At 40.6% G+C, this 23,270-nt stretch overlaps 1 protein-coding gene across 2 annotated transcripts in view; it reads right to left on the bottom strand.

Annotated features, from left to right (window-relative positions):
* The window catches only part of hmcn1 (hemicentin 1), an 86,507-nt gene extending 63,831 nt beyond the window's left edge, over positions 1–22,676 (bottom strand). For both annotated transcript variants that reach the window (XM_079655430.1, XM_079655431.1), the window contains exons 1-6: positions 22,207–22,676; positions 6,682–6,752; positions 4,739–4,897; positions 4,535–4,657; positions 3,283–3,454; positions 2,110–2,216 (exon numbers count right to left, since the gene is read on the bottom strand). In XM_079655430.1, the coding sequence (XP_079511556.1) occupies positions 2,110–2,216; positions 3,283–3,454; positions 4,535–4,657; positions 4,739–4,897; positions 6,682–6,752; positions 22,207–22,462 (888 nt within the window). In that variant the 5' untranslated portion in view covers positions 22,463–22,676. The remainder of the gene's footprint in view (positions 1–2,109; positions 2,217–3,282; positions 3,455–4,534; positions 4,658–4,738; positions 4,898–6,681; positions 6,753–22,206) is intronic.
* Between the last annotated feature and the right edge of the window lie 594 nt (positions 22,677–23,270).

Here is a 23,270-nt window from a genome sequence, read left to right as displayed (position 1 = left end):
AGGGAATGGCAGATCTTCCTTTGAACTGTTTTTAAAATTACAGCCTTCCTAAACTATCATCATGGGCTATAAAATTCAGTATGGAGCTTAATTTCACAATGATGAGGTCACAGGAGGACTCATATACTGAAACACAAATACTCACAAACACACGCACATTGTAGGCACACAAAAAAAACACACGCACAACACATTTTCACATTTTTAACTGGCAGAAGATCTGTTCACACCTGTGATAATTTCCTCTTAGTGCAAAAAGAACATTATAGTATGTCTTCTGTTTTGATTGCCAATACAGAATTGGCACATTGATTTCATGAGTAGTATACTGTATACTGTATTTAGCACAAAGCAGCAATGTAAGGTGTACAAATATGGGCCAAAGTGTAGGAGGGTGATACAGGGGTAAGCCCACTTTCTACAGTCCAACATACATAACATCCAATTAAGAGCAGATTAAAATGGATCAAATTCCTTTTCACATACAATCTGTGGCCCGGGTTCTACACTGGGGTGTCATGGGCCATTACACAGTGGACAGTGAAATCTCCCTGAAGCATTTATCCACATTTATTTCCTGGGAAACACAGCAATAGATGAGAGGGAGATTTTGTAATCTGCAAGCCAGATAGAGAAGTTTGTGGGACTGAGTCCAAGAGGAGAAACAGGAAAAACAAGATGTTTTGAGACTGAAGAGAGAGAGAGAACAGAGGACCCTACTGTGCTCCTCTGGAGGAGATAATTAGAGGAGTAGATGTGTTTGGAGATGCACGAAGAAAGAGAACAGTGACATAAAGAGATTTAAGAAGAGACAGGGAGCATCTATCTGTCTGATATCCTTCAGCACTTCTGTTACCGCCTTGTTACAGCGCACCATATCAATCGGCTGAAGTCTGAAAGCAAAGACCTTAACGAAAGACTTCTGATAATAATCTGATTTTAACAGCCCTCAATGTTTAACTGAAAAATGTTCCCAGCTCAATGAGCTCCTGCCAGTTGTTCTGTGTGTGGATAGAGAAAGGACTCTGTGCACCGGTGTTTAGTGACAGACCGCAGCATGAGGCTAACCTGAGGGTTAAGTGCAGACACAGCTGGAAAGGGCTATTCTCCTTATAGACAGTAAATAATCCAAAGTCCAAAAACAAAAATGTATTATACATAGAATGTACATTCCACATCCATGTTAGCTAATTGAAATACCTTTACTTCAAGACAATTGAATGTATGCACACAGCGGATTTGCCTTAATGCCATTACTGCCTACAGTGAGGGGATTAAAGAGGAATTAAAAGGGATAGAAAGAAGAAGAGGCACAATAAGAGGTAGACACTATTGTCTAGTCAGGAAAGTTTCATGCTGTACAAGATCAAAAAGAGTGTGTAGAGGGTGTAAACGTGCCAGAATAAATCATGGGAAATCCAATCCTTAAGGCATCCTCATCTCCTGCACTTTCCTTTGGGAGGAAACACTGAGACGACACAGTTCTTCGTCTAATCTCTTTCCCTTTAAATCACACACATAACACAGCTATGCAGAGATGAGGGACATTTCCAAGAAAGAGTCTACAGAGAATACAGGGGCCACTGGGGCCCATTCCACAAATCACTCAGGAAAAAATGCTTGTCATTTTCCAACAGCTGGCATTGACAGTCTGTGCAGTCAAAAGTATGACCCTTTTACGTTACCTTGACAGCAGGGTGCCAACAGTTTCAACAAAACCACAGCAAAGGGTGCCCCAAACCAAATGTAGCTGCACGTGTTGACAGCAGTGGCCCTGAACATTCTTTTTCTTCATCTACCTGAGGACTGTCTCAGAGCTCAAATGACCATGTTATTGTTTGCTCGGAGATGCTTTCATCAGACATCATGCATGTGAAGTTGATTACATATCACTGGATCCTAACATGCTGAAACGCTACTGCAGTAATTCAATTTAAGAACCATCCTCAAGCGCACAGCTCCCTCCTGGGGTGTCAGTTGTGATCTTATTTCAAGGTTACACTACTGAACTATTTGCAGTAAGTCTTTTGAAATGACAGCTCAGCTCAGGGAATTGTGAGGTAAAGCCTGTAATTTAACACACATTCCCTGAAAAAATGAATTGTTTACCTTGATAGACCACATCCCAGGCATTGGGTCCTTGATGTTGACAACTTTGGCGGAGTTGGGAATGTGCAGGAGCTCAGTCAGGCCGTCACTCTTTCCCACCAGCTTCCCTGGAGGCCAAACATTAAAACTGAGACATATATTCACCTTTACTGCAGCCTTGAGTGATCCAAATCATTAACACTCCTAGCATGGTTTTAAGTTATCTTAAATATTGAACGTTGGTTGTCAACAAATAGATTCAACCCAGTCCTATAATAAAGATTTTTATTATTTTTTGCACTCACTTTAACTTTACCTCTCTACTGTATTTCAGCTTCTACAAGTTCCTTTCTTCTTCACTTCCTAAATGGTAACATTCCTCTTATTCTTTAAACTCTTACTGTATGATTATCTACAGTCTAAAAAATGCTTCTATTTGATTTAGAGAGACTAACACCAAGACATTAAGTTTACATTAGGATTCGATATAGTTTGTCTGCTTTCAAAATCCACAGAATATCTATTCTGGAAGTACCTGCATTATCCACTTGTGAATCCATATCTAAACAAAATTATCAACGGGGGAATAGTCCGCTTTTTTTTTTGTTTGTGGTAAACTGTTTCTTTTTGTTACATTTTATAGTGATTTTTTTGTATAAAAGTGCTCGTAAATAAATATTGTGGTCTTTCCTTTTTAAATGTCGTCACGCTTTTGGTTAATTTGTATATATAAAAGAGGGACACATTTCGAACCTAGAGTTGCTTCTGCTGCTTGTCATTCTCTTTCATTTAAAAAAGATTCCCTGTAGCAAAGAAACATACTCGTTTCAAAAGATAGTTCCTCGTTGAGTGTTATTACAATGTGGAAGAAAGCCATGGATTCCAGCTTTGGGACCTTTGATTCATGTCTTAACCCTCCCTCTATTTCAATTATTTCTACCCTGTCATTTTTCAAATAAGGGCCAAATGCCCCAAAATAATCAAAAATAAATGAAAAAAAGGTGTTCAGACGGGTGGAGATCTGTTATCTGTTATGATGACCATAACATATGATTCATGCTGTGCTTTTTCACTTCTGTTTTTTCATTTTCTTTGTCTTCTTTCTACAGCATAATTGCTAAAACATACACCAATCTAAACAAGGAATACTCTTTGACGGGCAATTGGGCTTATGTATGGTAGAACATATCATACCCTGGGGGTTCTTTATCTCAATGTTAGGTGCTAGGCCACTGAGGGCCACAGTGACTTCCTTCAGGCTGGGGTCAAAGGGTATCTGCCAAGTGTTGCTGGCCCCACTAATGTGATCAGTAGACAGCAGGTGGACCTTAGATGACTGCACCGCCTCCTCCACCCATTTCAGAACCTACAGCAAGGGAAATGTGAAAATTCAGGAAATACACATCAGTTAAAAGGGGGGAAATGAGCACATCTCTATTATTGTATAGAGGCCACATAAACAATGCTAAACCAATGAAAAGAACATGTAAAGAAGTATTTGTTATCATTTTTATACAATAAATCTGCCAACTGAAAGACACGCGCACACACACACACACACACACACACACACACACACACACACACACACACACACACACACACACACACACACACACACACACACACACACACACACACACACACACACACACACACACACACACAGAAACAAACACCCCCTCAGCTGCACACAAGGTCATACCCTCAACATGTGCAAAGCTCTTTTCAGGAAGTTTCTAACATTCCCCCATGTCCTCCCCCCCTGTTTTCCCCCTGTCCCTATGGAGAACTGAACAGCTACTGTGTGAGACCCTGACCTATACGCTATTGAACCCAAAATATGTAAAACTGTTTTTTCTTACGTGATGGTAATATGATACAGCAAATGTAAAGTCTTTGGGTAAAGCTTGGTGCACAGGGAAACAAAATTGACTCAAATGTCATACATTTAGAGAAAAACACTGCAAACAAAAAAGCTATAGTCACTCTTGTTAGTATTAAAAAGAGTGACTATAGCTCTCTTCCATTCAGTGATGCCCTTACCTCATAGTATTAAAAAGAGTGACTATAGCTTTTTTGTTTGCAGTGTTTTTCTTTAATGCTTCTAAAAACAACAAAATTAAGAAATGAAAGTAAAGCACATGAGTCTCATGCAGATTTAGATGTTATCTTTAACAGCGAAACTTTTTAAACTTTAGATTTGTCCAGTTTTATACTGCTGATTTACACTTCTTGGAAACGTTAGAAAAAGCCACGGAATGCATTAATCAATCAAATGTGGTCCTGCACATTTGATCTGGATTTCAGACATGCTCAGTTAACCTTCTACTGCAATCTCATTCACACAGCTTAGAGGTAGAAACCAGGCCAAGCTGAAATAATTTGAATAAGGTGACCAAAGCATGTCTATTACAAGAACATTTCCATTCAGTGATGCCCTTACCTCATTGACTTGCTTCTTGTCAAGATGGAAGACCTGCCCAGAGCTGGTGGAGGCGATCTCCTCGTAAGCCTTGTAGCCGATATGAGTCCTGTCATCACAGTCCCCGGTCAGCACAAACACCACCTATACACACATGTATGTAAAACTATTATAGCTATTTGTCTCTAAATCTGTAAAACACTTTAGATTGCAATGCTATCAAACCTGTGACTGCTTCTGCTGGATGAGCTGCAGGACTTCATGGGTCAGCTTGTAATCTTTGGAACGGGCGTCAGTGAAGACATAAATAAATGATCCTGGCAAGGAGATCTCCAAAGCAATTTTAATGGCGCCAATGCTCATCTCTGGACAATCCCCACCTCCCTGAGAAAGAAAAAGATATCATCAGAAAATGGTGTGCATATATCCATGTTTGATTGATTTATTAGCCTCCAACACAGTATTTTGAGTTCTACTGTAAATATGTTATATGCAGTATAAGGTAATACATGGCCACTTTATTAATTATAGTTGAACAATGATCATTTCTACAAAAACAGAAAATGTCAGTACAGTTGAATTGTATTGGATTACATTATACAGATCTACCTAATAAAGTTGCTATCAAGTATATGTAATATATTATGATGATGCATTGTTAAATTACATGGATACTTTCAAAATTAAAACTTTAAGTAAAACTACTATTTTGCAAAACTCGGTAACGATCTGTTCACATTATTTGTCCAGATTAAAATTGTAAATACAAAAAGAAGGTTTGAATGAATCCTAGGTAATGTATTAGCATCCTTTCATCAGCAATACAACTACCACCAACATGTTGTCTTTAATGCCTCAATGAACTTTGTAGCTTTTAAAGATATGATGCCAAGACAATTGCTCCAACAAAATGACAGCCACAGCCAATACAGTCTAGGAAACAGTGTGATTGTATGTATAATTATGATTAAGTATTCAATCTGTATTGCTTATACGCTCTGTGAAGTTGTTGGGGTATAAAACAAATAGTGTCTGCAATATTGCACCAGACACATAAGGGGTTCAATAACCAGCTAGAGTAACCTCTGGAATGGACTGACCCATCAATTTAGGACATAAAGGGTCGGTGGGGACTGGAGTGTTAGGTGAAGAGACAGGAATCCTCGGTCTCTGCTGGACCCTAACATCTCCCCTCTAGACAGTTCCCCACTACCCCCCACACTAAGCCTGATAACCTCTCTGTGCACTTTTGTTCTTTTGGCTTGAAAATACAATATGAAATGCTTCTTAAAATCTTCACAGATTAAAGTAATGTCACAAGAATTTCCATTGCAAGAAAAATGCAATCCATCTATATTTTCCATGCACTCTGTCTAAAACGTATTCAGGGGTTGTCCAGGTGAAAAGGTGATCGGATGAAAAACAGACCCAGGAATGAAGAAGCAAGTGAGAGGAAGCTGGATCTCTTCCATCCTACACACAACACGCTCGCACACAAGATTAACTGTAGCACATGCCAAGGATGCACAGGAACTTGCCAAAATCTTTTTCTTCAAAGGACATTCTTATCTCTGTCCGTGTCCGTCCATCTCTCTGACAGACTTAGGCATGAAGAGTACCAGCTTTGCATTTGTTCTGCTTTGCTACACAAAAGTGTTTCGGCACAACTTCTTTTCTTTCTCAGAGTGATTACACAAACATTGGAACTCTGTTTAGCTGTCTGGCCATTGTATGTTTTTGTTTATACATTTGTTTGTAATGGTGCAGGAAGGCAAATTAACTTGGCAAGAAGAACGTTTTTTTTATTTGCAACATAAGGGCAACATATGACCATATGAATGGAAAGGTGCCCATAAATAAAATGCATTATTATTATTATAGCCAAGTGTGATAGTTGAACCCCTATAGCTACAATATGTGAATGAGGAAAACTGGGAACATTCATCCCAAGTATATTCTAAAAATAAAGAGAAAAAAATATTTTTTGAAATGTTATTCAATGTCCTGTATACTGTACACACTAACCAATCAGATGGTCTTAATCAGCTAACCCATGTTTCACCCATATATCTTGCATTGTCAAGGCCAGATGACTTAATGTTACAGCGATAGCATCCAGGCTAATGCTGCAGTTTCTTTCTCTTGATGAATGTGATCTCAGAACCCACCTGAACGTACAGCTCTCTCAGCTCATCCTGGAACTTTTTGGGGTCTGTTGTGATTGTAACGGGTCCAATCTCTGCAAAAGAAACAACAGAAAGAGGCTCTGTGATTAATAGGGCCACAGGCTGAACTCTGCATCAGATGAATAACTCAAAGCATTTGTGTTTCCTAAATTCTTGTCCTTAGCCAAATATTGCTTTTGGCAGTTGTGGACCGATATCCAGATTCAAATGTCACAGTATAAACTGCAGTGAGGAAAGACTTCAGGAAAGGAAATACATTTAAACTAACAGAGAAAGGAGGGAAGGAAATGTGAGAAAGTTGCTTGTAGACAGATACATTAAACATACAAAAATAAATGACATGGAAAGTTGGAATTTACTCTTAAAATGTTTATCAAGACGGATTCAGATTCAAAGATTCAATGTTTTTAATGTCATATACAGTACACAGCTACAGTGTAGTTGAAATGAAAAACTTGGGTCCCAGGTTCCTCAAGCAATGCAATATAAATATATAAAAGACATAAGACACATTTTAAAAAACAATAACAAATTGTGCAAGCTTAGGTGTTTAGCAGTCTTATTGCCTGTGGAATGAAACTGTCTCGGAGTCTGGTGGTTTTAGTCCTGATGCTGCGGTACCGCCTGCCAGAGGGCAGCACACAGAACAGTTTGTTGATGGGGTGATGGGGGTCTTTGATAATCATGTGATCCTTCTTCCTGAGCTGCTGGGTGTAGAGATCCTCCATGGATGGCAGCTCCGTCCTGGCGCAGTGCAGTTTCACCACCCTCTGTAGAGTCTTACGGTTGAGGGTCTTAACATACCAGGCTGTGATGCAGCCGGTCAGGATCCTCTCTATGATGCACCTGTATGTCAGGATCCTCTCTATGGTGCACTTGTAGAAGGTCAGGATCCTCTCTATGGTGCACCTGTAGGTCAGGATCCTCTCTATGGTGCACCTGTAGGTCAGGATCCTCTCTATGGTTCACCTGTAGAAGGTCAGGATCCTCTCTATGGTGCACCTGTAGGTCAGGATCCTCTCTATGGTGCACCTGTAGGTCAGGATCCTCTCTATGGTTCACCTGTAGAAGGTCAGGATCCTCTCTATGGTGCACCTGTAGGTCAGGATCCTCTCTATGGTGCACCTGTAGGTCAGGATCCTCTCTATGGTGCACCTGTAGGTCAGGATCCTCTCTATGGTGCACCTGTAGAAGGTCAGGATCCTCTCTATGGTACACCTGTAGGTCAGGATCCTCTCTATGGTGCACTTGTAGAAGGTCAGGATCCTCTCTATGGTGCACTTGTAGAAGGTCAGGATCCTCTCTATGGTGCACCTGTAGAAGGTCAGGATCCTCTCTATGGTGCACCTGTAGGTCAGGATCCTCTCTCTGGTGCACTTGTAGAAGGTCAGGATCCTCTCTATGATGCACCTGTAGAAGGTCAGGATCCTCTCTATGATGCACCTGTAGAAGGTCAAGATCCTCTCTATGGTGCACCTGTAAGTCAGGATCCTCTCTCTGGTGCACCTGTAGGTCAGGATCCTCTCTCTGGTGCACTTGTAGAAGGTCAGGATCCTCTCTATGATGCACCTGTAGAAGGTCAGGATCCTCTCTATGGTGCACTTGTAGGTCAGGATCCTCTCTATGGTGCACTTGTAGAAGGTCAGGATCCTCTCTATGGTGCACTTGTAGAAGGTCAGGATCCTCTCTATGGTGCACCTGTAGGTCAGGATCCTCTCTATGGAGCACCTGTAGGTCAGGATCCTCTCTATGGAGCACCTGTAGGTCAGGATACTCTCTAGGGAGCACCTGTAGGTCAGGATCCTCTCTATGGTGCACCTGTAGGTCAGGATCCTCTCTATGGAGCACCTGTAGGTCAGGATACTCTCTATGGTGCACCTGTAGGTCAGGATCCTCTCTATGGAGCACCTGTAGGTCAGGATCCTCTCTATGGAGCACCTGTAGGTCAGGATACTCTCTATGGTTCACCTTTAGAAGGTCAGGATCCTCTCTATGGTGCACCTGTAGGTCAGGATCCTCTCTATGGTGCACCTCTAGAAGGTCAGGATCCTCTCTATGGTGCACCTGTAGGTCAGGATCCTCTCTATGGTGCACCTGTAGGTCAGGATCCTCTCTATGATGCACCTGAAGGTCAGGATCCTCTCTATGGTGCACCTGTAGGTCAGGATGCTCTCTATGGTGCACCTGTAGAAGGTCAGGATCCTCTCTATGGTGCACCTGTAGAAGTTGCAGAGTATCCTTGAGTCCATGTTGAACCTCCGCTGCCTGCGGAGGAAGAAGAGCTTTTGGGTGATGGTGTTTGTTTGATGAGTCCATGTCAGGTCCTCAGTGATGTGGACACCTAGGAACCTGAAGCTGCTGATTCTCTCCACAATGAAAATGTGAAGGTCTTTACTGACTTTAAAAAATACTTCCAATTCTTTCTGTAACTAATGCGCCAAAGCTGATATCATCTACATGTCATAAACCAACATTTAGTCTAGATAGTAAGAAGATAAAGGAGACAAAAGTGCTGATTGATTTATCACACAACTATCATGTTACTGGCTTTTCTTTGGTTGCAGACAAAATACTTGTTTTATTCATGTATTGTTTTGTTGTCAATTCAAAGCCTGCTTTGGATTTTGCAAAAGTGGGGCCATCTTTCACTTTACCATAAAAGGAGAGCCCCCACCTCTATATAGGGACAACATGGCCTCTCAGTGTTTCTCAACTTACTTTGTTCTATCCCTTAATGAGCTGCTAAGCCCCTTCTTGAGTGAAACTGTGTGACTTCAGCCACTGCAGCTGTGCTGTGGAATGAGCCTGATGAGGGGCTGCACCAAGCACACACACGTAGGCACACACAAATACAGACACACAAGCACACACACACAAAAACACACACTGCAGTTTTGCACATGCAAGCAGATTGGGCAACAACGTTTCCCTTGTTGAAGAGTGGGCAATTACAGAGGACCCCTTACTTTTGAAAAAGGATATTGAAGTTGAACTGTTTTATAACAGCCTTAAACTTTGTCTAGAGGCCAGGAGCCAAATTAAGAATAGTGCCAAAACTCTTTTAACATACTCAATGCTGAGAGCTTTTTATTTTCCTTCTGTCTAAAGTGATTTTTTTAAAGGAAAAGATTTAAGGCTGTTGAGTTTCACATCATTTTACACCACATGCAATGATGAATCAAAAGCTTTTTCTATTTCTTTTTTAAATGAGCATCACTTTACATTTCTTCTTGAAATGCACTCCACAGGCACCTTCAATTTCTATAATAACATACACAAAGAGGCAAGATCATTTTTCCAAATGACCCACTTTTTGGCATCCTTGTGAATCCTCAAGGTGGAGTGAAGGAACATTTGCTGCGATCAGAGGCACTTTTTAAACTAACATGGCAATGTGTCTGGCCGCTCTGAACGGAACATGGATCTCCTGCCAAACTTTTGTGAAATGGAAAATCTGACATCTCTTTCCTTATGGGAGAAGTTCCCATGGCTGTTGTAAGTATTCTTTAGACCGTTTTGGCAACGGTGATCCTAACCACAGCCACCGTCTTTACACCAGCACTATGGAAGACCAAAGCTAATACTCATGAACTCTAAACAGTATCAGACATTACAAACCCCAACAAGAAAAGCCAGGGGTTAAGTGCCTTGCCCAAAAGCACCTCATGGGTTTTGTGTAAGGCAAGGGAACTCGATACAGTATTTTTCCAAATACTATCAGAACGCTTTTTAGGCAAATCGAAAAATTCATTTTGAAAAACTCCCTTTTCGTACCACCTGAATATTCTAAATGAAACATGTTTGAAGACAAATGATGCTGACTCCTCCTACTACAGATATAATGGAAATCTTAATACAGTCTATTGGCTGCCACACAGGAAATAGTTGTAATGCTTTCACTGTGATGACAAAGAACACATAAGTGGCATGAACATGGCCAACTGAATGAACTCAGTGAGAAAGAATGCTCTAGTCTAAAGTCTGACAAGTGGGACAAAAACAAAAGAGAGAAACAGACCTACACCTCATCCGTTTCTTCAATCTGTTGTGTTCTTGACACAAACAGACGTGAAATAAATGATCAAAATAAATACCTTCACTTTGATATTCCTCCAGCATTCATCCGTAATGTGGCTGTAAAAGGACGCATCTGCATATCACGTGCAAGCTTAAACAGAGACAGAAAGTCTAATGGGATGGAACATACTGGGCATCTGTCCAATGGCTAACTCCCTCTTACCTCCACTGACATTGGGCTTAAATAAATTTTCCTGGGAATCAATCAGGCATTCGTAACGGAGTGAGTTTCTTTTTCCTTAGAACATCAGCAGCAAGGAATCTCAAGGCCAATGCAATGAAAGGTCACAGCCCTAAGGTCTTCCAACCATGGATTTTGGCATCCATTCATAAGACAGGAGAGCTTTGCAAGCTGCTACATGACAGACAATTGAAAATACATTATACTGACATTTCTTCAAAGTTGTGACAATGATATGAGGGGGCATTTTGGGAAAGTTATGCTCTTTATATGCCCTGTGCCTCCAAGACCTTCTGCCAAAGTGGGGAGTTTTTTTAGCAGTGGCAGAAATTACACTTAGGCTACTATCATTTTTTCATTCCTGAAGGCAAAGAGCAGGATTACCCCGGTTTATAAGAGCCATATTACAAAGCTCGAGAAAAACAGCGCTGAAAACAACAGCTACCAAATGTACCGTGGTCACTTCACTCATTCAGTTCATCAATTCCAGCAGCAAAACAGCCTCAATGGCGGTGATTTTTTTCCCATTTATAGGGGCCGGTTCACTCATGATTCAATATTTGAATTAATTAAACATACCCAATATGGCAATTATTCCAACTGATTCAATAACACACTGTATGTATGTTATTTACCAAAAAATGGTCAGGTAAGGAAAGCTCTTCAGCTCCCCCCATCCAAAAAACCCCAACATGTTACACAACATGTAGCTGTTACAGCACTTAACAGCAACAGATGCTGTAAACACACACTGCTTTCTGTCATTCTGCTGACTCAGGGTAAAATCTGCCAGAAAGAGAGTGGCTGTAATTCTGTCCGTCAGCTTTGAGGCATAATTCACTTAATCAGTCCAACTGAGAAAACACATGTGAAACAGCACATAGGGCTATTAGTTTGGCACAGTAAGGAAAATGTCCAGCACCAAACATGCTGCATGAAAAGGAGCAAACATGTTTTTAGACACATATGTGAGGTAAGGCATGCAAGTCCATTTACAGCGTTATCAGAAATGAACACCCTCACAAACAAATGTTTTGTGGACAAGAGGTCAACAATGTTATGCTATTAAATTACCTCATTATGAGCGGCCACCACTCTTAATAGAGTGCACACATATGTAATGTTTCTCTTGGGAATAGACAACAAAACTAAATAGGTCTCCGGACACTGTATGCAAACATGGGCAGCACTTAATTAACATTCTTTCTTTCATAATTGCTAATCCTCCTTTTATTCATAATGGTAACTGTTAACTTTAATAACTATTAACTCTTTTATTCCTTTTTTATTGCCTTTTTGACAGAGACACCCTTAATTATATTTGCTGAAATTGGCCTGCTTTACTTAGACACAGTGTTGAAAACAACCTTTAAACATGTTCCCAAGTAGGACATTTCTGGCTTGTGAAAAATAACACGCGTTTTTTTTTTACCAAGCTCATGTGTTGTCTTCTTAAAGTGGGAAAGCAGAGTTGGGCTGAAGTGGTTATTATTCCTCTCACAAGATAATAATCTCTGATTGGATTGAATCTCTGATAATTGATTAAACATTTAGAAAATAGTGTGGACAGTGTACAGTTTACAAATGTCCATTTCCTGTCAGCCGTCTGTCGGGTATATTGTCTGCGATGCATCACAGACTGCCAATATTCCTGGAGATTGGATTGCAAATCAGTCAGCAGGCCACAAAACCCATGCTCAGTCTTGCCTCTATATTTTCTCTCTCCCAATTTTCTTTCGGTCCCTTAATACTGTGCCTTACTATGTGTCTCCCTCTTTTCCTACTTGCCCTTGCTCTTTTAAACAGCATCTTTTAACCTGCCTGACTTCAACAGCTGCTATCTAATGATGGAGGTTTAGCCTGGAGCACGGAGCTGACGACAGGCTTCATTTCCAACCACCACAAACTGAACTTGTGTTAGTACCGACAGAGAGATAGAGAGCAGGACCACCAGGCAGCTAAACTCTGCGAGCTGGGGCGCTGCCTCTTGTTTCACTGTATTTTACACAATTGGATGTGTCTCGGGTATGTGCGCCTCAAACCCACAGACCTCTAATAATGGCACTCACAATTTCAAATAATCCCACAAATCCTTTCACACATAAACATAAAGTGAAACCCTATTGATGCACAAACCACACACAGGCATGTAATCCCTCCCAGATGCATGTCCTGATGGATAGCGTGATCAGAAGACAGCTCCAAACTAATCCATCTGGCTTGATAACTGTATTGTGCCAGAGACAGGACAAAGAAGAGGATGCAACCCAATAAACGTTTTAATTATGTTTGTGTCATATGTGTGGTTTTGAGGTAAAGCCAGTCATGGAACCAGGAAACATGGGAAACTTGCCGCAACTAGAAGACTCCCCATCTGTGTTTGTAAGTGTGTTTACACTTCAATCTGTGGGTGGTTCAAAAGTAATAATAAATACAATTCTGAAAAAACTAATACATCTGTATGATGTGTACCATTGATGTACACTTTACATATGAATTGGTTTATCAACATTTATATTGCTCTTAGAGCTTCTGCTTGGATTCAGTTTGACAATGTAATAAAGGTTAATCATTACAACATTAACAAAGGTTAAAGACTGTCACCAAAGCTTTCATTTGGAGCAACCAATTTGTCACCAAAAGAAACCACTTCAAATGTTACCAATTACATATATTTGTACCCATCAGCTCGTTCCTGGGCAGTTTGTTCTTAGTTTTGTCTATTCCTCATGAAATAACATAATTATTATCCTGTCCCCTATCACCTTCTTTATATATGTATGGGGTATTTTGCTCTAAGAGAAAAGTTTGAAATTCCCAATCAAATAGTTTGTTTGTGTTTTATTCCCGGTAGTTGGAGTTTTTTGGACAGTTTCTATTCCCACACATCCATGTATTATTACTGGGCTTTAACAGAGCAGCCCCTGCTTTCCTGTACACCTTTTAATTTCTAAAAATGTCTTTCTGATTTCAATCATGATTTATTCAGGATGTCCCACGTCACGCTTTTGAAAATTCTCTGACCAAACTATGGTCTGCAGTTTTTTGGAACCGATGTGGTATCATGTAGGACTGAATATGTCATTATGCAGAAAAGATTGCAAGGGCCTCTCAGATACATTTGTTAAATGGGGCTGTAAAGGAAAATGGCTTTGGCAGAGATCATACTTTTGTGCTTCTCCACAGTATTCCAAGAATACCAAAAGGCGGAAAGAGTTATAATTTTCGAAAAACCCTGTCGGACCTTTTCTTCAAGGTTGACTTTAGACTTTGCCTGATTTTGAATGGTCTGGTCTTGACTTTTTTGGTTTCGGGGTCAAGTTATGATAAATCTTCTTAAAGGTCTTTGTCATCTTCACCCGTGAAAAATGTTAAACTCTAAAACAAACAAGTCATGGTCATAAGTCATGGGGGAATCTTTCCACCAATAAAACAACAGCTTGCAAAAACAAAGTGATAACAAACCTGACCTCACCTCTGATGGGTAGTGTTGGGCAAGATCTCCCTTTACCATAACGCATCACAGCAAAGAGGTAGGACAGACGTTCATTTTATTACCTTGACAACATATTAGGGATGAGCAGGAGGACTGGAGAAGAGGATAAAAAAGACAAAGCGGTGGCTTAGAGAGGCATCGGAAAGAGTTAAGCCTTTAAATGCCTCTAACTGAAAGGGCACAGCAGCAGACAAACAGAGAACCTTGTGACGATTCTACGGATGGCCTCCATTGTAAAAATACAAGCCAAAACCTTGAGACTTGGCTGAGGGTGATTCTATGATTCACTCTAAAATAAATAACCTTTACATTTAAATGTGGCCTTTTAACTGCAATGTACCTCAATAAAGTAGAACGCTTTAAATGAAATTGCAACAACCTCAACATTTTAACAACAACACTTTAAAGCTCATTACTCATTATTTTACGGGTGATGGTAAATTCCCAGTGTGCTCCCAAGGAACTGGGTGGTGTTTTCTATGTTGTGTGCTTCTTTTGTTTTACTGAGGAAATTCTAATTGTGCTTGCTGAGCAGATCAGCACTGCCGACCACACACAGATGCACACTCAGAAGTCTGAGGGACTTGTTTCAGCCAAGAGCACCTTCAAAAGTGCTTTTGCATCTGATAATCCAAAAATACAAGTTATAAGTTATTATAAAAGTGGATTATTCTAGTCTTTTCAGGTTACCAAAACAGTTGACCATGAGCTCAGGATGTGTGATCAGGTTGAAACAGGAAACCAGGTTCATCATTATGATTTTAGTTTTCTTTGCATTGTTTCTGTTCTGATTTTATGTAAAGCGTCTTTGAGCATTAAGGAAAGCGCTCTAGAAATCGCATGTATTATTATTATCATAATTAGCTCAGGTTTCACACACAATGTTACTGCATTTAGGGGGACAACAGAGTTAAACTTGTACATTACTTTTTTGTTTATAAGTGCATTATGCTATACATTAGAATTTTGAAAACCTAGGAAATGTGTTTTGGCAAAACATTTTTGAAAAACGCTGCTCTGAGGTGGTCTTCATGATACATGACTTCCCCCAGAGCAGGCATGGGGCAGAGGGCACTGAGAGCCTGACCTTCAGCCTTGCAGCCAGTAATTCAGATTTTTAAACACATTTGCCACAATTAAAAACTACACAGGCCTCCATGTCACTCAAAAATGTAAGATGCCTAGTTGTTTCCCTTTTTCTTAAATCCCTTGCTTCCATCTTTAAGCCGTGCAGGCCCAGAAAGCATCGTAGAGATTTGGCTCACGGCCAAAACTGCCAGCGAGCCGACACTCATGGGTCTTCTTCCAGAGCAACCCATGAGCTCATCTAGTACACACTGTCACTATAAACCTCCTGCTAAGGTATCTTCCTGTGATAATAAGATCGTTAAACTTTTACAAGGCAGAATGACTCGTAATAAAGCTGGCCTAGGAGACGGAATTTGATTAACGCAACAAAAATTGACATTTCTGGCAACAACACTGACAGATTATCACCTTATAAAGAAGGAGAACGTGTTAGCAAACTGTTTCCTATCTAAGTATTCAACAAAAGTACAAGAACATTACTATTCATTTGAGGTTGTGGCACACTGACATATGTTACTCCAATGTTCACACTCATTGACCTCTCTTTTGTATGTATGAGGATCATAAAGCACTAATAAATGCCTGTGTGTGGTGGTGAATACAGAATCACTCAATACATGAGTTGTCTGACTGAAGCACAATGCTCTGGTATTAAAGGCTTGACAGTAAATGTCATTCTAAAGGAACTAGCCAATCTCCTAAATCCTAACATGTGTTTCAACTAAAATGTACATAAACAGCTTACACAGTAAAGAAAGTGAGCTCATGCATGCCATACCGATCCATGTCAATGTTCAACTCTGGCACCAGATCTAATGTGTTCCAAATGAATCCTCAAGGCCCTCAAAAGTATGACGTAAAACAACGCAATCATATGAATCTGCCTTTAATAGACTTTTATGAAAAATGCCTCGTAAAAAACAATGTCTAGACATCGATCTGTAGAGTCTGAACTGACTATAAAATTGAGGGAAGCCCTCAAAGTGCTGAGGTTCTTTCTATTATTATGAGTAATAAAGCACCAACAAATGCTGACTGAAAATGCTAACATGCAACACAGTTTATATATACCTGTATATGGCTGGCAATGAGCAGCTAAAAACTATCCTTGGATTTCAGGGAAGTGATTATGGGACCTAAGATTTTGTTATAGAATCATTAAATGGGTCAGTATGTTATTGATAACTATATTAGACATATAAATCTGAACACGATATGTTGGGCCACTGCACTGCTAACATAAGGCAAGCAGTGGCAGCTGTTATCAAAATCACCTGACTTGCCTCGGGTGATCAGCTCTTTTAGATAAATGGATCTGGAGCGGCTGGCTGCCGGTGGACACATGGTAAGAGTTAGGGATAGGTCAGGTAAACATGTCTGCCCCAGAACACATCTGAGACAGGCAATAAAATGTACATTTTTGACACAGAAGGAATAGACTTTGAAAGATTGTTCATTTCTGTGTAATATTAAATAATACTTTTGCCGGCATGTTGTTTCAGGTCCTACTGAGGTAAAGAAATATGATCCATCACCAAAACACTGCACAATGGGTCATAATATTATGAGACAGGATGTTACAAGTCTGGAAAGCTATCACAGTTTAAATCATTCTGTCCTGTTCACAAAAAAAACAGCAAACACATGCCAATCATGGACTTCCAATTGTACTGCGGCAAAAGTTGAGCCAGGTTGAATGTTTGAGATGGTACGAATAGAATGGCGTCATTTTAAATGAATGCCGAATGAATTCCCATTGTCTACATCATTTTGTAATGCTGTCACATAATCAACCTTCTAACTCTGGTGAGATGAAAAACATATTTAGTGGTATTACATTAGCCCTTCCTATTCTTCCTTTCCATCTCAATTATTTCACCCCTACAGCAGAGTGTCCTATAAAAGTACCCAGTCTATTCATCCCCTTTTTCACTACTGCAGCCTGTCTAACGTGTCTGCCTCCACGCTCAGACAGTTACCTGAGAGAGATACTGGAAAACAAAAAAGCTATGAACAAAGGGTCAAGACAATATTGAGTGTGAGCCTTGAAGTTCATGACCCGGGCACAGGCACCCTCAGGACCTCAGGACGAGGCTCAGAATTCAACAGATGTTGAAAAACAAATCCACAGCCTGGAGGGAAACAAAGCAAACATGGTGGAGAGTACAAAGTACCAGAAACGTTTGACACAAGGGTAATTCAGGTCAAACACTGCATCCAAAGGTCAACTACCTGCGACCACACCAGTAACATCCTCTATTCATAATAGCCTTGGAGTCCCTTAATCCTTTTTACGTACATTTGTTAACTGGGAACCAAATGGGCCACATTCCAAGTGTTCCTGAAGCAGCCCTCAGGTATGTGCTGCCTTCCTAGATGAAAGGGGATAAACTGCTGAGTGCCAATTACAAAGCTAAATAGAGTTAAAACTATAGCACTAAGAGCACCTCTGGGCACTTCAGAAGGTCCATGTACAGTCCAAAAATTAAAGGCCATTTTAATATTCTAGGGCAACTTGAAACAGAGACACACATTGTAGTCTGCCACACACCTCTCTCCTCCTCTAATCCTCCCCAAACCTCCACCTCTCTCTTTTGGCATTCCTGCCTAATAGCATCATTATTGACTGTGTCCAGATAAACGCAGGCACCTTGTAATCTCACACGGGCGGGGAAGTTCAGAAAACTGCTGCTCTGGAAAGAAGGAAACAAAGGGAAAAGGGGACGGTGGAAGAAGACGCTGAATACCAACAAAGAAAACTCTGAGATGAGTGCCTTTGATCATTCAGAGGAGGTAGAAGCAATCCCGTCATCTTCTCTCATCACACCACACCCAAAGCTTTGGTCCAGCTCCTTCTAACTAAAGTTTACTGGCTGGAGAAGGGTTGCAAGACAGGCCATCAACCAATATACAGAAATCCCAGCTGAAACAACCACTTGATAGCAATTACATTGAAGACAAAGGCATCGGTGATTGATTTCCTTTTGGAAAGTCAAAATCTGCGTCTGAATTTCTACATGCTAGATGATCATAGGCTGAAATCACCCAGTTAGTCTCTCTCTATTTGGCCTGTACCATTCCTTGTGCCTTTCCTTGAACACATCCAGTACAATCAAAACGTTTTAGGAAGGAGATACAGTATGTTCGTTTTGCTGAATGCCCTCCAGGAAAAACTGTTCAAAAGTGAACTTTATGATCATCATCAACCCTAAATCATAAAGGGAATGATATAATCAGTTAGCACATACTGTGAAATAAATGGCCTGAGAAATAAAGGCATTTCTTAGGCTGTTATATCAGCCTTAGGAAGTCAAAATCTTTGTCCAGAGGGTAGGAGCGTACATTTTCCGTACCTCTACTTTTGTAGAGAGAGATTCTGAGAGTGTTCACTTCCATAGTGGGAGCAGCATTTGGGACGTGTTACTACTTTTAGAAATGAGTATCCTGTAGAGGACAATGCAGAAGAAAAACAACTATAAGTAAAGACAAGAAAAGTGCAAAGGCTGAGCACAAAATATTAAATTACTTATTTAAGTGTAGGCTCCTTTGCTTTCTGGCATTTAAAACTGCACAAGACTGCGAACCAATATGGAAAAAAGATAAAGTGTGCCACTTTGATATGGATGCAATCACCTTCAAATTAAAGGACTGAGCCAGAACAAACAACAACCGCATAGTCATCTTAAAATCTGTATAGTAAACAGCTAACACAACAAAAAATAATCACAGACCCAAGGCTCAGGTTTCTGACCCGTCTCAAATGTTGCTAATTAAACACTCACACAAGCAAGAACGTAAAGAGACACAAACACACCCTCTCACAGCAAGGTAGTATTTAAAAGGACGAGCACGTGCGTAAGTACGTCAGCAGAGCCACGAAGAACGTAGAACCTCTGAGGGCTCTGGAAACTAATCTGCGGAAACGTGAACAGCACACACACATAAACACACTTTAATTCATGCCAACTCGTTACGACACATTCTTCACACCTTGTAGATTGTCTTGTTATAATGGTTAATTGGAGAACTGCACAATTGAACATACATTCTGGGATAAATGCAGCATTTCCTGTCTTGGTAATGGTAAGAGTGTTGTGAAATAAAGTTTATTTGGCTGTAAACTTTCAAATAAATGGTCCACAAGTCCAGAGCATCTGCTTGCAATACACCTTTCACTACTCCACCCAAGACTGGATTTCTTAATAATGGATTGTTCATTGCTCTTTGGACGTCAGCTACTAAATATAGATGGTCACAGCTTTTTTTTAACATTTATTTGTGGTAGAGAATTATAAAGGTTAAAAGCAACTAAGGGTATGCAATGATGACAATCAACCCTACCATTGATTAATTGCCATGCTTTCAGACTGCAGTGCTGAACACACAACCTCTGTGCCTCAGTAAAATGACTTGTGAAGTATCCTCTTGCTTTCTCTCTTTCTTTCTCTCCCTGCAGGATGGAGGAAAGGGGGGAGGCTTCCTGACTGATCTTCCCACACAAGCCTGACCCCAATATCCAGGCATCCTCCTGACACTCTTGCTTCACACACACAGACAAGCACCCACACACACACAGGCAGCGAGAAACCCAGATACACAAACACACTCTCTAATGTTTACTGTGTCAGATTGCAGTGTAAATAAAGGGGGAGCTCCGGCCTCTGATTTAAAGGGAGCCAAATCAAACAGGAGGGACTGCGTTATCGCACTGGGTCGGATGTAAAGTGGAGGAATTGGATCTGTGTCAGAATGAAACAAACCCTATAAAAAGTTCCTAGGAAAACAAAAGTGCTCTATGAGGGTCTGGGATGTTTTTGCAGAAGGACAAAAAGCGAAGCAGGGGCAGAATAACATTTGGGGAAATGTTCAGCTACCCCTGCTTGCAGTGTGCCGTGCTAATCATTCCACTATTCCCCTGGGGGTTTTGGAAAACACATTCTGACATCCTCTTAAACATTTTAAGAAGCAAACGAAATCACTTGGTTGTGAGACGCAGGACAAAGAGAAGTCAACTTTGAATGACGGATTCAAGCTGTTACTGTTTACTGTAAGAGGAGAATGGTGTATATTACTTCCTAGTGACAGTAGTAAAAAAACTGCAATTCATCGAGCCTTGAGGTTGCGTTCAGGTTGCGTTCAGGTTGTCATCACAGTATTCTTTCCCTACTTTTGCTTTGTCCAAGAAACAATACATGACAGCTTTTTTATCACCTGCTAATGATCTAGGATTTACATTCCCGCCCTGAGGCACACAATGAGGAATTCACCAATGTTACACTTGTGTATTCTGTTCATATTTATTCCTTGAAAATTATTATTATTCTAGGCACAGAATCTATCATTAAAGAATTTCATAAGAGTTTGTGGCATGCTGAAATTTAGCAGAGGAGAGCAAACATCTGGAAAAGGAATCTGTCTCTCTACTACACATCATCTCTGTCGATTAATCTTGTTTTTTTCTCTATGCAGTGTATTGAAGTTAAACCAAGTACATTTGAAATATATATACCATGAAGTAGTGAGGGGGAAACATATAAAGTCTTAAATAACATTTTGGCAGGATATTACACATATACCACAAAACGGAGAGGTCATGGTAAGAAGTATTTGTTATACACTAAAGTGCGTAAAGACTACTTCAGACTGCAACAAACACAGTCTGCTGCTCTCTGGTTCTGTTGACCTCTATAAGGATTATCCAAAGGGGTGTTTCTGTAGAAAGAGTGTACTTGTCTCTTTTTTCTTTTTTTTTTACTGATGCAACCCATTATACACTTATAGTGCTGCTGTAAGACTTCAAATGTAAGGTCTATCTTATCTCTTATCCTAGTACACACTTGAGCGTTACCTCTTTGCTCATGCTGTTAACGGAGCATTTTTGCACGGGGTGACATCAAACCGTCTCACCTTAAAACCAGCACACAAACCCCCATGACATGGCATCACAGCAGGATGTGATGCTGCTTTTGCAAGAAGGTAAGTGACCTCTCCACCCTCCTCAGAAAATAATAATTAGAGGGACTTTTACATCCTTAGAAAAAGTCTCTCCATCACCAAAATGTTCAAACTCCAAAGTAAGCTCCAGTAAAGTTGTGGTTGTGTTGGTAAGGAAACATTTTACTTGGAAAGTGATGTACATTGATGCATTGAATGTATGTACCAATAGCTTTGTTTGCAATTACATACTCCCATAGCACTGCAAGGAGGGATACATCTGAGTAAAATGTGATTCCTGAATATTTAACACTAATTGTTTAGAACTTCTTATTTGACATGACAGTTCGCCTGCACCTCTGACCTACAAGCCGGGGTTACTGTTAAATAGCCCAATTATATATATTCTAGGCATGATTAGCTGTTGAGAATGAGAGAGAACCCAGAGGTGATAATAATCATCAAGCTGCATTGCAAACCTAAAGCCACAAACTTGGCGGAATGCTAATGATAGTGACCGCCAGGCTGAACATCTGTGTGCGGAGACAAAATCCCCCAGAGTCCTTCCTCTGGAGGTACATTAGGCATTCAAAGGGCGGATTGGGAGCAAACTATCACATTTCTCACTTTCTAAACTCCAAATAAGTGATCAGAGGTTTTGCACAAAAAAAAAAAATGTCATGCATTGCAAAGTAACATAATTTTACACCACATAGTTTCATTACATTACCTGGATCGTGGAAGGGGACCAGGGCAAAATTATACAGATTTTTCTTCGGTCTGTTCAGGGATGTTTCCAAAATCTTGGACGCGCCCTCGATGACCTGCACCAGGTCGTCGTACATGGAGCCGGTCACATCGAAGACGAATGCCAGGGTGGATGCCCCCTCCGGGATGTCCTCCTTTGTGGCCGGGGTCCCTGTGTCCTGTCCGGCAGAAAACGCCACTGACAGCGCTAGGGACAGCCACACTAATGTGCTGCCCATTTCAGATCCAAGATGCTTCTCAAGCAAAGTTCTTAGATATGTTCTTCTGGCCAGTGCGAACCTTAGGGTAGCGCTCGAGATAAAGATAGAGACATCAGGCTCTTAAAATGGACTGAAATGTATGAGGAACAATTAACAAAGGGATACAGGAATCTCAGAGTTTTCGTGCGCTTCTTCTTCTGCAGTTTCTCACTTCTTCGCAGCCTCTCACTTCTCTGTGAACTCAACCAAGCATTCCCAGCAGCTGCAGCTGTGCCTGTCGTCTGTTGTCTGCAGAGTCAGGAGCCCTTTTTCAATCAGCTCTGTCATACAAAGACCACCTCTCAGCTGGGCAGAAATTATCCAAGGCGCAGACAACCCCATACAGAAAAGCGCTGCTCTGATTGGACGAGATGCTTTGGGGGAATTCGAGGGATCCTGGGACTAATTTTCTTTGCGGCGTTACACAAAGAGATGTTTCCCCTGGTCAAATACATACGGTCGTAAATGCATTATAGTGTTGGATTTACATGCAAGTAAGTCTTTTTGGCGATTCAATAATGAGTCTGAAGTTATTACACACGCAAAGTCATTACATGCAAACGTATGCTAATTATTAGAAGGTCAATGTCGTATGATGTGAATCATACAATTTGGAAAGAAAGGTAGCAATTGTTTGAAATGGTGAATGTTTGCACGAGACAAGCTGATACGAGACCAGGACAATCAAAAAATAGCTCTTCTTTAGTGATTCTGAGCTCTGTATTGCCACCTAGCGGTTGTATTTTGATCTTACAATGAATTGGAAAAGGTGCCAAGAACAACACCA

Source organism: Notothenia rossii (assembly GCF_949606895.1).
Source record: "Notothenia rossii genome assembly, chromosome: 1".
Taxonomy (NCBI): domain Eukaryota; kingdom Metazoa; phylum Chordata; class Actinopteri; order Perciformes; family Nototheniidae; genus Notothenia; species Notothenia rossii.
The sequence above is the reverse complement of the archived record's forward strand: the minus strand, read 5'-3'. Positions and strand labels throughout refer to the sequence as shown.